The sequence below is a fragment of the Sturnus vulgaris genome, chromosome 8, assembly GCF_052056855.1.
Source record: "Sturnus vulgaris isolate bStuVul1 chromosome 8, bStuVul1.hap1, whole genome shotgun sequence".
In the NCBI taxonomy this organism is placed as follows: domain Eukaryota; kingdom Metazoa; phylum Chordata; class Aves; order Passeriformes; family Sturnidae; genus Sturnus; species Sturnus vulgaris.
Window position 1 is genome coordinate 4,625,696 of NC_142250.1, and position 16,105 is coordinate 4,641,800.

The window sequence follows — 16,105 nt, forward strand, 5'->3', positions numbered from 1 at the left end:
CAAAGGCATAAATGCAAATATCATCAACTATGCACAAAAAAAAAAAAAAAAGGAGAAATAAACCAGAGCATTTGGAAGCGTAAAAGTTCCATCTAAACTTATAAGAAAATATAGAATTTCCTGGGCTAATTGGTACAATCAGAAAATCAAAAAGCAATAGCTGAGCTGGGAGGCAAAAGCAAGGGAACTACAGGGGATGTATGGTCTGATCCATCAAGGATGCACCAGGGTGTGGAGGAAGACACACCTCTCTAAAAAAAAAGGACATCAGTGACGTTAAGGTGTCACTTGTTTAACACAAAACCTTCTGCAGTTGCTGAGGTTACATTCTTGCTGTTACGTTTTTTCCTGACACAAGATTTCCACCTTATTCTTCAAGACTCCTGATTCACATTTATCCAAGGAACATCTCGTCTCTTTGTGTGGAAATTTAGTGTGCCCTTAAAACCACTTGTAAGCTTTTAAGCTTTTCTATAAGACCTTGAAAAATTCAAGTATGTCAGAGCCAGGTCATACCTGAAGAGTGAATATATGGAATTACTGCAGAGAAAATAGGGATACAGATTGGCTGACACGGTGCTTGTGGAGTGGTGCCCTCTGAACAAGCTCTCCTGTTGTTTGCAGATATGGAAAACTCTACTTATCTCTGCTTCTGGCATGCTCTGCACTGGCAGCCAAGGTGAGAACCTGTCACAGACACCTCAGCAACAATAATTTCCCCAGGGAAAGTCTGACAGGACCAATCTGGGATATGGAGATTATTATAAAACCCCACCAAACCTGATGGGAGTGTAAATGGCTGAAAAGAAACGACAACCATTCTTAGAAGAGTGTTCAACACAAGGTGTCAGGCAGAGCAAATATGTAAAGGACTTGCCTCCATAATTAGCATTTAATCATCTCTTGCTGCAGGAGATGCTTTTCATGGAATCACCGTGTCTCAGAATTCACCCTGTTCCCAATGCCCACCTTGTCCCCAGCCCAGAGCACTGAGTGCCATGTCCAGCCCTTCCTTGGACACCTCCAGGGATGGGGACTCCAAACCTCCCTGGGCAGCCCCTCACAAGGCCTGAGCACCCTTTCCATGGAGAAATTCCTCCTGCTCTCCAACCTGAGCCTTCCCTGGTAGAGCTGGAGGCCAATTCCCCTTGTCCTTTTCTGTTTCCTTGTACAGAACTCTTATTATGCCCAAGACAGAACTGCTCCATCAGGTTGGAAGGTTATAATGTAGGGTCACTTCTGACAGAATCAGTAACAACATTCCCTATCCTCAGAAAGTCTTGGCATCCTGATGGAATTCATTGTCTTTGAGAATATCTTTGTCTAAAACATTGTTTAAAGTGAAGAACAAACAGAACGTTTGGACAAGTGATGGAGGGACAGGACACAGGGAATGGCTTCCCACTGCCAGAGGGCAGGGATAGGTGGGATATTGGGAAGGAATTGTTCCCTGGGAGAGTGGGTAGGCCCTGGTACAGGGTGCCCAGGGAAGCTGTGGCTGCCCCTGGATCCCTGGAAGTGTCCAAGGCCAGGCTGGACAGGGCTTGGAGTAACCTGGGAGAGTGGAAGTTGTCCCTGCCCATTGCAGGGGGTGGCATTGGATGGGCTTTAAGGTCCCTTCCAACCCTAATCACTCAGGAATTCTGTGATATCACTTCCTGAGAAATAAGTACATTGCAGCCATTGGCTATACTGATATTGTGGGAAACCCCACAAAGTCCAGCAGAATGGCAGCAGTGTTCAATTTGAAACACACAAATTCCATGTTTAGGTTAAAACAGAGAATAAAATCACACTGAAGACTGAAGAGCTGCAATTAAAGAATTCACTTAAAAATAGGGCAGTTCCCTGTAGAATTGTTTGAAAAATCGTTCAGCTGAACTTGTGATGCTAAAAACACTAGTGTTTTAGAACTCCCCTGGAAACGGCGATTTGCTTTTAGTGGTACTCACAAAAGCCACATTTTTTTTAGATTCCTACTTTTAAGTAACAACAGAATCTGCAGTTCTGCTGTATTTATCAGCAGAATCAAATTAATCTTGTTAATCCCACGGGGGTCATTCCCATCCTCCCAAGGGGTATATAAGAAGTGGAAGCAGGAGCAGAACAGGTGATGAGCCTTTCCAACTGCTCCAAGTCCACTGCAGCTGCTCAGTAATGAGGGAAATGCTTCCCAGTGCTTCCCCATTAGCACAGCTCTCCCAATTCCCAGCAGTGACACTGCACAAGTAGAGTTGCTCTGTCATTGAGGGATCCTGAGGCCCAAAGTTCCCTGAAAATCCTGAGGTCTTTAGATGCAAAATAAATGGAAAGGCAAAACAGTACCAGGGTGTTGGTCTGCAGAGCTGTCCCTTGGCTGGGGAATTCTGCTCCATGAAGTCCCAGAATGGTCTGGATTGAAAGGGACTTTAAAGTTCATTCAGCGTCACCCGTGCCATCGGCAAGGACAACTTCCATTAGCCCAGATTGTTCCAAGTCCTGTCCTGCCTGGCCTTGGACACTTGCAGGGATCCAGGGACAGCCACAGCTGCTCTGGGAAACCTGTGCCAGGGCTTGCCCCCCCTCCCAGGGAACAATTCCTTCCCAAGAACCCATCTAGCTCTGCCCTCTGGCAGTGGGAAGCCATTCCCCATTGTCCTGTCACTTCCCACTTGAGTGAAAATCCCATCTCCAGCCTCTTGCACATTCCCTGTAGGTACTGGAAAGGGGCTTTCAGAACATTCCTGAACTGGCATTTCCTAGAACATCCCTGAAAGCAGCAGATAAAAGCCCAAAATCTGGGACAAGGCACCACATTCCCAGCCTGCTCTCAGTGCCATGTCCATGTGTTTATATCCACACCTGAGGCTGCTGTATCCCCTTCTAGGCAGACAAGACCCTGGAGAACACAGGATTGAATTAAGGGATTCACCCTGGCATCACAGCAGGAAGCTATTTAGGAATTTAACAACCTACTGTGCTTTTAGAGCACATAAAATACTTTAAGATATGGAAAAAAAAAAGCGCCCCAAATACTCTTTCTTTCAGGACTCAAATTATCAAAGACTTTCAGTGAGCACTTTTGAAGATTCAATATCCTGCATAACTTTTGGCCAAAATTCAGTTCCCAAAAATAACCTGGTGCAATAATAATGAAAATTTTTTATTCTAGGTATTTGAAAATACATATTTGGCAACCACGCAGAGTGGAGAGCGTCCAGCCCCCACCATCAGCATCAATACAGACTTTTCAAGTGCTGTAATTAACTCCTCAATTCTGCTCCACTTCAGCCAAAGTCTGGCCGTGTGGAGTCTTGGTGAGATTAATAATTGACAATGAAACCACTGGATTTTCAACTGGACTTTCCCAAAGAGATAAGGACCAATTTCAGCCCCTCTGGTGCAGTCAGTGATAGATTTGGGGGGATACACTGGAGCCCCAGCTCCCAGATTCCTTATTACAACATAAATAGAGCCCAGGGAAGGGTCTGCTCATCCCATGGTGCCTAGGGTTTATTCCAAGCCTAAAAACATCTCTTTTTTATAAAACAGCCTTTCACAAAGATTATTTGTCTGTTGCACACATGTCCAGACAGAAGGAGCAACACCGAGACTATTCCCTCTGCATAGAATTACATATATAATATTTAATAATATTTCATAATTAATAATATTTAGAAAACAACACACAGCTAATGCCTTTATACCCACTTATCCTAATCCTATAAAATCAGAGTCAGGAATCATTAAGGCTGGAAATGGCCTTTAAGATTCAAGTCCTACTGTCACCCCAGCACCACCACAAGCAGATTGGTTTGCACACCAGAAAGGAAATTTGCTTTCTTACACACTGCTGAAGTTGCTTTCCTTCTCTTTGTGCTCATCCTGTAAAATCCTGCCCTCCAAAACCCCTAAACACACTCCAACTTTTTATTTCAGCCTCATTTGTCCCAATCACAGAAGGAACATTGCGTTCATTCAAAGAATAATACCCAGGGACATCTCCCCTCTGACCCTGAGGACAATCTCCAGATCTCAGCACAAAAGGGCTTTTCCTGCAATTGTCAGCAATTCCTGGGGAAAGCAGGAGTTTACAGCTTTATCCACTGCCTTAGTGAGCTTTGGAGAGATCCATTACCACAATAACACGGGGAGTTACAGAGAGCAGGAGCTCACTGAACCAGGGCTTCCCAGCTGCCAGAGCGAGCAGCAAGTGGAAAAGCTGGGGTTGTAGAATCTTAGGTCTCTATTACCCAACTTAATAAAGGTGGCCTGCAGTTATTAATCATCCTGATTGCTCAGGAGGGAGGATGGAACAGGCTCTGTGAACAATGCAGCAAGCCCTGGGACACTCTCCCAGCAAACCCAGACTGGCTGGACATGAAACAGGAGACAGCCAGCTATTGGCAAATGTCCCCCTAATCTATTTATTTCATCAGATTTGATCTATTTAATCCAATTCAATAAATTCTGTTATTATCTAATCTATTCCTTTTCTAAATTTGCAATTTAATTTGGAATGAAACATTACAGTGTGAACAAGTGACAGAGAAAAAGGGGAGGGGAGGTAGAGTGGAGGGACAGGAGCAAAGTGACCCCAAAATGTTCCTGTCAGAGAGGTAAAGGGTAAAGGACGAAGCAGCTAGAGCTGGACCTGTGCCTCAGGAATATTTCATAAAGGGCAGGAAACCAAGAGGCACCTGTGGAGAGGGCCAAGGGCAAGGTCACTGCCACCACCCCAAAAGGCAAACAGTCCAATCAGCTGTAATTAGACTTAATTTAGTAATTATCTGGCAAAAATCATAAAGTGAGCACCAGAACGTGACTTCTCCTGGGGAAAAAGGAACAGACTGAGTGGTTTATACCTTGTAGCTGAGATGTGCTCATTTTTTACCAATTCAGGAATGAGGAGAAGAAAAAACACAACTGCAGGGAAATCATCCACGTCTAAAACACTTCCCTGAAGAGAGAACTGTGTGTTCCAGCTCCCAGATATAAAATTTATTGTCTCATATACTATTATTAGACATAAAATCTTATATGATGCACAATGTACATGTGCTGTATATTATAATTTACAGCAGTATTTACTGCTGTAGTATTTTATAACATCTCTTTTAAGTGCAGCACAGTTTCTGTGCATTAAGTAGAGTTCCTTTGAAGAATGATGGCAGTCAGTTCTAGATATGCAAACCATTAGGTTGGAAGGTTCAGTATTCATATTCCAAAATACTCCCTCAGCAATAACTCCAAGAATCAGCGCTTGATTCTACATTTGGATTTTCAAGGAAAAGCCTGCCTGGCCACTCCTGCATTGTGTTAGAGGGTACAGCATGGCTCTTCCTTACCTGGGGAATTGCCTCATTCTTTTCAGAGCATAAAACTGAGAAAAGCGTGACTGAAGTGAGGGGAGAGACCCTGGAGAGCTGCACAAGGAAGAGATGGGGATCCTGATATCCCAGGGGCAGCAGGAAGAGCATTGGCAGCAGGTCAGGGAGGGATCCTGCCCCTGTGGCCAGCCCTGCAGGCACCTCTGGAGTGCTGTGTCCAGCTCTGGATCCCCAGCACAGCAGGGCCAGGGAGCTCCTGGAGCGGGGCCAGCGGAGGCTGCGGCGCTGAGGAAGTTCTCTTCCCTGTAGGATGGGAGAAGCTCAGGTCTCTCTTGGCAGTGTGGCTTTAAGTGTTTAAATGTTGAAGTGTTGGCAGAGCTTTAAGTGGCCGCCACGTGAAAAATCAAAGAATTAAATGCTCTGAGAACCACTTTGGCTGTTTTATTCCAGTTGAATTTCAGGAGTGGGATGCCTCTTGGTCGCTTCCAGTAGAGGATATACTGTGATTCCATGAAATGCTGCTCCTTACCCAACAAACCAGCACTCCCTGAAACTTCCATATTTCAAGAACACTCTGGCGTCTGTCTCCACCAAGTTTTCTGAAGGAGAGGAGCACACACTGAATTTTCCATGAAGCCTCACCCTATTTTCTTTGTTCCTTCTGCAGCAGACAAAAAGCAGTCTCTCTGCACGGCCATAATTAGAGTGGACAGGAGAAATGGCAAATGGGACATTGATGTGCAGCCCAGAGAATATGAAAAGCTTGATGAAATTAAAGCAGTTGAAGGAAAACACTGAATGACTGCAAAAGATCCTATTGGAAGTGTCAGGGAAGACCAGTCTATTGTATCCCTCAAAAAACTCCTAAGCCAAATAGTGACACTTTAAATCTTCTCTCCCCTGCTTTGTTCCCTTTATGTGGACCATTAACTCCCACCCATCTCTGGCTGTGCTGAGTGTGGAAAAACTGAATTACATAATTCTTAACACCTTATAACTCCTCATGAAAATGACAGAACCTGGTATAACTTCTCCTCCAAAGTTGTTTAAACCACTATTTATTTTATGGTGAAAAATCACTGTAATTCCACAATGACCCACGTACCTCCTTCCCTAACATTCTCCCTCACGAGCTGTTGGCTAAATGTTCTATTTTCAAGGATTAATATTTGCCAAAATGAGAGGAGAAAAAGCTGCGTAATCTGTGTAGTGACTAATTTCATTCACAGAACACAGAATGGTTTGTGTTGGGATGGGATCTTAAGGATCATCTTGTTCCAACTCCCTGCCACAGACAGGGACACCTCCCACTAGACAGGGTCGATGATAGTCTTTTTATCTGTTAATTAATTACACATTAAGTTTTTATAAATTACTGCATTATTTGAAGTGGCAAAACTACTTCGGTCTGAGATGCCAAATAATTTGGTTTCCCTTTCCCTGTGGTTGCACAGGGAAGAATGTACAAAACATCACAAATTCTTATTTTGTTTCTATGGGCTGCATAAATTATTAAACATGTATAAAACCAGGGAAAGGGTGATCTTTTAAATTTAGGAGGAAAACACGAGACATTTGAAGAGAGCAGTGCAATAAATAGATTTCACTGTGAAATAGACCTTTGTACACAGCTACAAAATTATTTTTGAGATATTTGCTCTCTGCAAATATTTTCAGGAATGCATGGGCCAATTTGAAAATAAGTTGATGTAATTCTTCTGGCAAAAACTGTCCTTAAAAACTTATTCTTAGAAGAGAATTCTCCAGCTACACTGATCTGCCCGTGGTGTTTGTGAAGGTAAAGACTTCCCAAGCTGATCTGGAGAACTCAAAGCCTGATAATATTGTGGAGTTTTTTAAACTGTGTGCTCCTTCCAAGGCTTTGTTCACTATGAAATACAGAATCACAGAATGGTTTGGGTTAGAACTGACCTCCAAGGTCACCAAGTCCAACCATCAACCACCACCACCCTGTTCACCACTAACCCATGTCCTCATGTGCCAATTCCACATGAACACTTCCAGGCATGAGGACTCAACACTTGCCTGGAAAGCCCCTTCCAGTGCTGAAACCACCCTTTCCATGAAGAAATTCTCCCCAAAATCTAAAGAAAACTTCCCCTGGTACCGCCTGAGGCTGTTTCCTCTCCTTCAGTCACTGGTTACCTGAGAAAAGAGCTTGATCCCACCTCAGTAGAGCTTCCTTTTAGAAAGTTATTCCTATTTCTAGGCACTACCATTTTTTAGGATGTTATTCCTGGTTCTAGGCAATCCCTCCTTTCAGGAAGTTATTCCTATTGCTAGGCAATTCATCTTTTCAGGAAGTTATTTCTAGGCAATCCTTCCTTTCAGGAAGGTATTCCTGCTTCTAGGCAATACTTCCTTTTAGGAAATTATTCCCATTTATAGGCAATATCTCCCTTCAGGAAGTTATTCTTGATTCTAGGCAACCCCTCCTTTCAGGAAGTTATTCCTGGTTCCCAGAAGAGCAGTCCCTGTGAGTTCAGGCCATTGCCTGAACAACTCCATTGGTGGTTCTGATGTTTGAATCTCTCTGAGCCAGCACACACTTGGCCCAAAACAGAGGGAGAGAAAGGGAACATGTCCCAAATCTCCGGGAGCAAATCTATCAGGAATTTTTCCTGGCCCAATGAAGATGTGAGGCACTCAGAGACTTTTCCAACGACTGGTTGGACCATCAACCTGAAAGTATTTCAAATTCAATGGACAACAACAAGTAGGATGGACCAGACCTGTGGGAATGTGAGCAGTGCCACTCATGACTGATTGAAGTGACAAAAAGGACAAAGATTGGTTATGAACTATTTTCTATCCCATATTGGCTAATTACATGGCAGCAAGTAGAGAAAATTGTCTCTGTGTTACAGAAAGAAGCCAGAAGTGCAAACCTGACCCCTGGAAGCTGCTGCTGATGTGGTGTCTGGGGGCTCTTATCGACCAGATAAAAACCCTCCCTCACTCCCTGATCCATCCAATCCCAAAGACAGGGAATTGTCTGATATTTGGAGAGGAAATAAGTTCATTACCCAATGAGTTGGTCCTTGTTTTGCTCCACAAGGGTGGGAGGAACATTGGAGACAATCACTTGCATGTCCAACTGATTGACCACAGAGACCTGGAAAGAAAAGAGGGGAATTCAGTTGGCACTGCCAGGCACAGTCCCCATCCAACAGCAATGGAAAAATTCCTTTCCTGCCTCTATACCATGCCCTGATATCAAGACTTCTCCTTTTAATTCCAGAGAGCTGGGAAATCTTGCAGTCAAAGCTTATAGGCATCAAAGATTTAACTGGAATTGTATTTCCAGGTCTGCATCAGAATTACGGATTTTTAAGGTGGAGAGAGAAAAAGCTGCTCTTAGTTTAGACTTGACTTAGAGAATCCCAGATCTCCCACGGGCTGTATTCCAAATTACTTCTGAGCATTTGGGTGGTTTGGATGCCAGGAAAATCCTCTCTTGGAGCCATACAATGTGCATCATGGGAAATGGAAATTCAGGACTAATTCCACAAAATCAATGCCACTTTGTTAGAAAATCAGGAAGGAAATGTTCATTTACATTGAAGCAATCAATGAGAGATTTTATTTTAATCTCCAATTGTTTTAGCTTCTCATTCTATCATAAAACTGCACATTTTATAATGAGCTTTTTCCTTAAAAAAAAAAAAAAGAAAACCAAAGCAAGAAAATTGTTTCTAATCCACTCAATACTTGTGTGCTTTGTTGGAATAAAATTAAATTTCAGTTTTCCACCGAGGTATGGAGTGACCTCAGAGAAAATATCTGGCAATTATTATTTTCTACTATGAACCCAACCACTCTAATCCTGTAGAGGATTCTGGAGGAAAATTTGGAAAACTAGGCCAGTGTTAAAGCTGATAAATTTAAAAATCAAGGGTTAGTTGATTCTAAAAGAAATAAACAAGCCCTGATTTTCCAAAAAGGAGTCCTGGAAGCACAGCAGCAGAAAAGCCTGAATGTGCTTCCACATCAAACACTGATTCACCAGCTTTGAAGCTTAATTCAACTTTAAATATTCAAATGTTCTTGAAATGTCATCAGATGCCCTGATCAGCACGTACAGGCTTCTGTGTAAGAAACACAGAATTATAATGAGCTCCAAATACATTTTAGACTAAAATCATGCAACGGAACTGGAAAGCAATGATTAATTTAATAGAATTAATTACATTAGCCAATTCAAGCAATGACTGTGCATCCAGGAACTGAAAACAGCATAAAGGCAACACAAAAATCAAAGGTAGTAATTCTTTTAATATGGAGGAAATCACAATTATCATCACTTGTTCATGTACAAAACCAGGGTTAAACACACATTTGTGACAAGCTATAGGAAACCAAGGGTGTTGGACAAAAATCAAGCGACATTTGAGGTTTCCATGGTAACACTAACTTGCTTGTTATCCCTATTTGTAAAGGCAGGCAAAGCAGAAAATTGTTGGCAACCTCTAGCCCACGAGTGATATCCCTTTGATCCCAAGCTCTGCTCATTAGGCACTTGCCAGGTTTGAAATCCAGCAAGGCAGAACCTACAAAGAGTCTTGATTGTGATATGGCACCATTGGATTCCTGGGAGTAGCTGGGACCCGAATGAGGAGGGGCCTTGAAACCCCCTCAAACCCCAAAAAACATTTGATTAAAGATGGTATCTATGACATCATAAAGATGATATCCATGATGTCAAATAATGATAGTGAATATCCACTATCTACACTTTCTCAGCACCTTTAGGTGCTTCCTTGCAGCAAATTCATTTTAAAATGTAATTCTTTTATCTGTTTCATCTCAGAGGTGCTGAGAAGGAAAACTCCATCACATGGAAGAAAACTGTCAACCCATAGGTATCTGACTTGAGCTGTCCTGTGCCCTGCCCATGGATTGTCCCCACCAGGATGAAGACCAGGGGTTTTGGCAAGTTCTGTTGCTCCCAGAGCTGTGCCAAGCTCTGGGGAAGCATCCTGGTCCCAGTTTTGGAGGACACCTTGCTCTGCTAAGCTTCTTCCCAGCATTGTCCCTCTGGTGGTGACCTGCCTCTTCTGAGACCTCCTCCCAGTGTAGTCCTATCTTCTTCCCCCACATCTTCTTCTTTTGCATGGGAGTAATTAAATTAATTTCTCTGTGCACTTTTTGAGCTAGTTTCAAAAGAAATAACACCTGAGAACCTGAGCCCCTGACTCTATAGCAGGAAAATCCTGTTAAAATCATGGGAAAGAATCTTAGTGCATGGATCACACTTGGTGCATAAAATCAGAGGATCCTAGAACGGCTGGGGGTAAGGAACCTTAAAGCCCATCCAGGGCCACCCCTACCATGGGCAGGGACACCTTCCACTATCCCAGGCTGCTCGAAGCCTCTTTCAATCTGGCCTTGGACACTTCCAGGGATCCAGGGGCAGCCACAGCTTCTCTGGGCACCCTGTGCCCACCCTCCCAGGGAACAATTCCTTCCCAATATCCCACCTAATCCTGCCCTCTGGTAGCAGGAAGCCATTCCCCTTGTCCTGACACTCCATCCCTTGGAAATTGTCTCTCTGTATTTCTTGTCAGCTCCTTCAGGCGCTTCAAGGCCACAGCTGGGTCACCCCAAAGCTTCTCCTCTCCAGGCTGAACAATCCCAGCTGTCCCAGCCTTTCCTCCCAGCAGAGCTGCTCCATCCCTCTGATCATCCTGGTGTCTCCTCTGCACTCATTCCAACATGTCCATGTGCCAGGGTTCTCGGCAGGATGGGGTCGGTCTGGAACTGTATCACCAGCTCCTCTGAGCTTCCAGGCCTTGCTCAAAGCAACTGGGTGCACTGCTCATCACTCAGCCAGACATCATAAAGAATCCTCTATAAATTAATGAGACATCCTTCACTTTCTAATGTTAATGTCGATTCCTTCTGGCTATATTTTAATAGCCTATTAGTGCCTAAATTACCTGAGAATGCCCCATCATTTTGGGAGGTCAAGTATGAGGGTGAAATCATTTATGTTTATTTGGTGAACTCCTGCAGAACTCACCACACCAAGGATTCTGGCTCTCATCTGTATCCTTTGACAGTGTTCCCATTTAGTGGATAATGCACTCCATCCCTTTCACATTATGCTAATATTGAGCCAATCCATCAAGTTTACAGGCTTTAAGGAAACTTAGCTTGAATGGTTTCAGTGGCTGGACTAAGTCAATGCTCTTTGAACAGCACAAAACCATGAGCCTGAGGCCTAAAGATGGTGCCAGTTCTGAAATGCTGCTTTCTCAAGGACTGAAAAGTTCATTCTCAGCCCAAAATTATTCCTTAACATAAGCAACCAAGACAACTTGGACATGACCAGCAGGGACACAGAATCATAGAATCATGGAATGGTTTGGGTTGGAAGGGACCTTAAAGCCCATCCAGTGCCACCCCTGCCATGGGCAGGGACATCTTCCACTATCCCAGGCTCTTCAAGACCTGTCCAACCTGGCCTTGGACACTGCCAGGGATCCAGGGGTAGCCACAGCTTCTCTGGACACCCTGTGCCAGGGCCTCCCCACCCTCCCAGGGAACAATTCCTTCCCAATATTCCATCTATCCCTGTCCTCTGGCAGTGGGAAGCTATTCCCTGTGTCCTGGCACTATAGGCCCTTGTCCAAAGTCTCTCTCCATTTTTCTTTACTGGAAGGCCACAATTGGGTCACCCCAAAGCTTCTCCTCTCCAGGCAGAGCATTCCCAGCTCTCCCAGCCTTTCCTCCCAGCAGAGCTGCTCCATTCCTCTGACCATCCTGCTGCCTCACCTGGACCCACTCCAACAGGGCACAAAATCTTTAGGTTTAAGAAATGTATAGCTTTATTCCAGTGCCTTTAAAAAATTAAGCACAAGCACTTTATAGCATTTCTCTAGGTCTACCTGGAATTAAACTTCCTGCAGTATTTGAATTTCCTCAGGAATTATTCCATAATAATAATCCCTGGCTGATACTTACGAGTACTTCTGCTTTGCTGCTCAGTCCTTTGCCGTAATCGTCAGTGGCAATGACCTGGAACTTGAAATAGGATCTCCTCATGTTTTTGAAGAGCATGGCAGTTTTGATCAGCCCTGTGTAAGCCTCAATCACAAAGCCTTCCTTTCCATCCTTGATGGGGGGAATGATGAGTCTGTATTGCATGGCACTGTAATTCCCAGTGTCCTTATCATTGGCCTAAATGGGGAAAACAAAACAAGCAGAGGCAAACAAGGTAAATACGCATGGAAGAAATCATTAACCTTGTCCTTTAAATAAAGTTACATCTTGGTCCAGCAAATTTCTGCCACTCTGACATTTAAAACATTAGATCCCAGAGCACAGATATGGCTGCTACTTTAAATGCTTCATTTAGCTTTGCTGTGCTCAGTTTTGCTTTTCCAGCAATTTCTTCCTCCTCTGTTGGCATTAAACTGCTCCAGAAGAGAGAAAAAAAAATTAAAAAGTAGAAAAATACAAGTTGACTTTCAAGTCTGCAAAAGTATCTAAGAACTGCTTAATTCTGAGAAACCTTCACTGCCAAATTCTTATTGAAAAAGAAATATCAAAGAAAAAACCATCTCAGCAACTTGTGCACACTTACAAAAGAATGTCCTTCATCTTAGAGATATTCTGATGGAGCACAGGTATTTTTGGCAATCAAATACCTTTTTATTAAAATAAGGAAGGATTGAGTGGCATTCCTGCAGTGGTGCACAGGGACCTTCTGGGCACCCCAGTTCGGGACACAGAGCTGCCCTGGCAGCATTGCTGAACTGGATCAGGATGCAGAGCTGGCATCAACCAGGCAGCTCCAGGAAATGTTATTCCACCTTCCCTGCTCCTGACAACTCCGTGTAGCCCCATCCTGGCCTCTCCAGCCCCATTCCTTATGCTCCTGTTCAACCTCTATGCAGAGGGAAGTGTTTCCAAGGACCCTGACAGAGCTTTCCATGCTCCTTCCAGCGATTAGTGAGGTAGGAGCTAATTAATGCCTGGGCATTCATTAGTCTTGGGCACGGCCTCAGCATCTGGGACACTTCAGGATCTATCAGCAGGTTTTTATGGAAATATTGGCACTGCTTCTAAAGCCTTTCACTTAAGCTAAAACTGGAATAAAAAACAGCCTTAACTTTGAAAAGGTATACATAAAATCCACAGATAATCCATATTGTGCCACAACTTAAGAATGAAAAACAATAAGGGTTTGTGCCAGCATGAAGAGTTCATAGAATCATGGAATATCCCGAGTTGGATCCACAGGGAGCACTGATCCAACCCCTGGCCCTGCACAGACACCCCACCAATCCCACCCTGTGCATCCCTGGCAGCGCTGTCCAATCCCTCCTGGAGCTCTGGCAGCCTCGGGGCCGTGCCCATTCCCTGGGGAGCCTGGGCAGTGCCCAGCACCCTCTGGGGGAAGAACCTTGCCCTGATCTCCAACCTGACCCAGCTCCAGCCATTCCCTGGGGTCCTGCTCCTGCTGACAGAGAGCAAAGCTGTTTATGAGACACCAGAGCTGCTAAAAGAGAATTATCTGTGCAAGGTCATTAAGCCTTCAATAGGGAGCCATTAATCATCACTAATTGTTTCTTCACCAGCACTGAACAAGTTCTATATGGTGGAAATCGTCCCTTCTGTTTTTTTTTTCATTTTCAGATAATTTTTCAGGGAATACCAGCACCACATGAGCGATCCAGATACTCAAAGCTACAACTACAACTTTTCTCAGCCCAGATTCCTAGACAAAACATCCAGCGCTTGAAGGATAATATCCAGGCTGGTTTAGCTGGAAAAAGCAAACAGATTTTATTCAGTGCTGCCCAAAAGATGAGCTCCTGGAATGACACTGGCTGTCACTCTTCACAGACACACAACTGGTTAAATTCCCATCCTCTCTCAATATTTTGCTTTCTTCTAAAGTAATAAAGCTTCATCTGGCTCGACTACGAAAAGCATAAATATAAAACATGTTAAGTTGCTTTTATTCTCCAGCTGCGTAGGTTTTTTTTAAGGCTTTTAAAACCGAGATTGCTGCCTCCTGGGTGAGCTCAAACCCCTTTATTAGCGATTTTAGGGAAGATGGGAAGGTTGAAAAGCTTTCTGAAATTTACTCTGCTCTGTCAGTCAAAAAAGTAAAGATATCAGAGCATTCCAGCTTTCCAACTGGCATGGGGAAATACAACCCCATGACATCCCAGAGCCAGCAGATGTGAGCTTGACAGGTGGAGAGTCAGGAAAACTGTTGGTTTTCCATATAAATAAATTGCTGAAGGAAGAAATGAATGTGAAAACATGTCATAGAATAATGGAATTTTTATGGCTGGAAAACACCTCCAAGATCACCCAATCCAACCTTGAATCGTCACCTTGCCCATTAAACCACATTGTGCAGTGCCACATCCACTCATTCCTTGAACACTTCCAGGGCTGTGGCTCCACCATTCCCTGGGCAGCCCCCTTCCAATGCTCCACCACTCTTTCATGAAGAAACATTTCCTAATAGCCAACCTGAACTCAAGGAAGCAGCTGTAGAGAAACACTAGGCTGACGTTTGGATGGTGAGAAACAAAGACAAAAATTAAACCAGCACCTCAGCTGTGCCTGGAGTGCCAGGACAAGGGGGAATGGCTTCCCATTAGCAGAGGGCAGGGATAGATGGGATATCAGAAAAGAATTGTTCCCTGGGAGGGTAGTGGGGCCCTGGCACAGGGTGTCCAGAGAAGCTGTGGCTGCCCTTGGATCCCTGGCAGTGTCCAAGGCCAGGTTGGACAGGGCTTGGAGAGTGCGGGATAGTGGAAGATGTCCCTGCCCATGGCAGGGGGTGGAAGAGCTTTAAGGTCTCTTCCAACCCAAACCATCCTGGGATTCCAGGGTAAGTTCAGTTCATACAATAAAGCTTAGGATAAAAGTCCTGCCTGGCCAAACCCTCCGGTTTATCCACACTCAGCTTTGCACGTTGGTAATGGAGCTGGGGGAGGAAAGAAAAACAGAATTCCTGTAACCCCACATGGCACATGAGGGGCCCAGCAGCAGCCACAGGAGCAATGAGTGATCCAATTCCTTTGGGGTCATCCGTGAGTGAGCCAAGTTTCCCACTGAGTGCCCAGTGAAGTCCAAAGGCTCCCCAGAGATGCCCTTGAGAGGAGCATGACGCCCTTCCAATAAAAAGCCAATTTCTTTGTTAAAATAGATTTATGAGGTTGGTTCAGCTAGGTCAGAAGCCCATCATATTTTTAATATTGGCAAATTCTCTCTCAATAAAAGCTAGGGCTTTTAATAGTCGCTGCTTTCAATAACACCAGAAATCAATTTCACCTTCAGCATTTCATGCCTGGAGACGTGTGTGACTGAAAACAAACAAAATTTGGATCCAAATTAAGGTGTTGATGCTGCAGGCACAGGCATTATGTGCAGTCAGGCCTTCTGCACAAAGCTCAGGGCACTGGAGCTCAGCACTAATGAGATGTTTAAGTCTTGCAGCTGAGTTTAAGTCATTAAACTCCAGTGAAAGAGGCCTTTTGACATTTGAAGCTCACAGCTTGTAAAGTCCTGCAGAGTTCAGGTGCCTCGAGCTGGTGGACAGGCTCTGAGTTAATTGCCACCAGATCTGAGAGCTCAGTGCCACACCAGAGCCATCAGCAACCTCACCATCATCACAGTTCAGGCTCTTCCTGCATCCACCCAGAAATGAGCAAACAGGTGCCAAACAGCCTGAAAAAATGATCAGATTCCAGCTTCAAATATTTGAACTTTTCTGTTTGCATTCCCCCCTTTCTCTGCTCATTGGA

At 44.3% G+C, this 16,105-nt stretch overlaps 1 protein-coding gene across 21 annotated transcripts in view; it reads right to left on the bottom strand.

Moving 5' to 3' along the window:
* PCDH15 (protocadherin related 15) overlaps positions 1-16,105 on the bottom strand; it is a 643,743-nt gene that overhangs the window by 28,330 nt on the left and 599,308 nt on the right. For all 21 annotated transcript variants that reach the window (XM_088168755.1, XM_088168758.1, XM_088168745.1 and 18 more), the window contains 2 exons: positions 12,297-12,512; positions 8,357-8,445 (listed from right to left, as the gene is read on the bottom strand). In XM_088168755.1, coding sequence (XP_088024881.1) covers positions 8,357-8,445; positions 12,297-12,512 — 305 coding nt within the window. The remainder of the gene's footprint in view (positions 1-8,356; positions 8,446-12,296; positions 12,513-16,105) is intronic.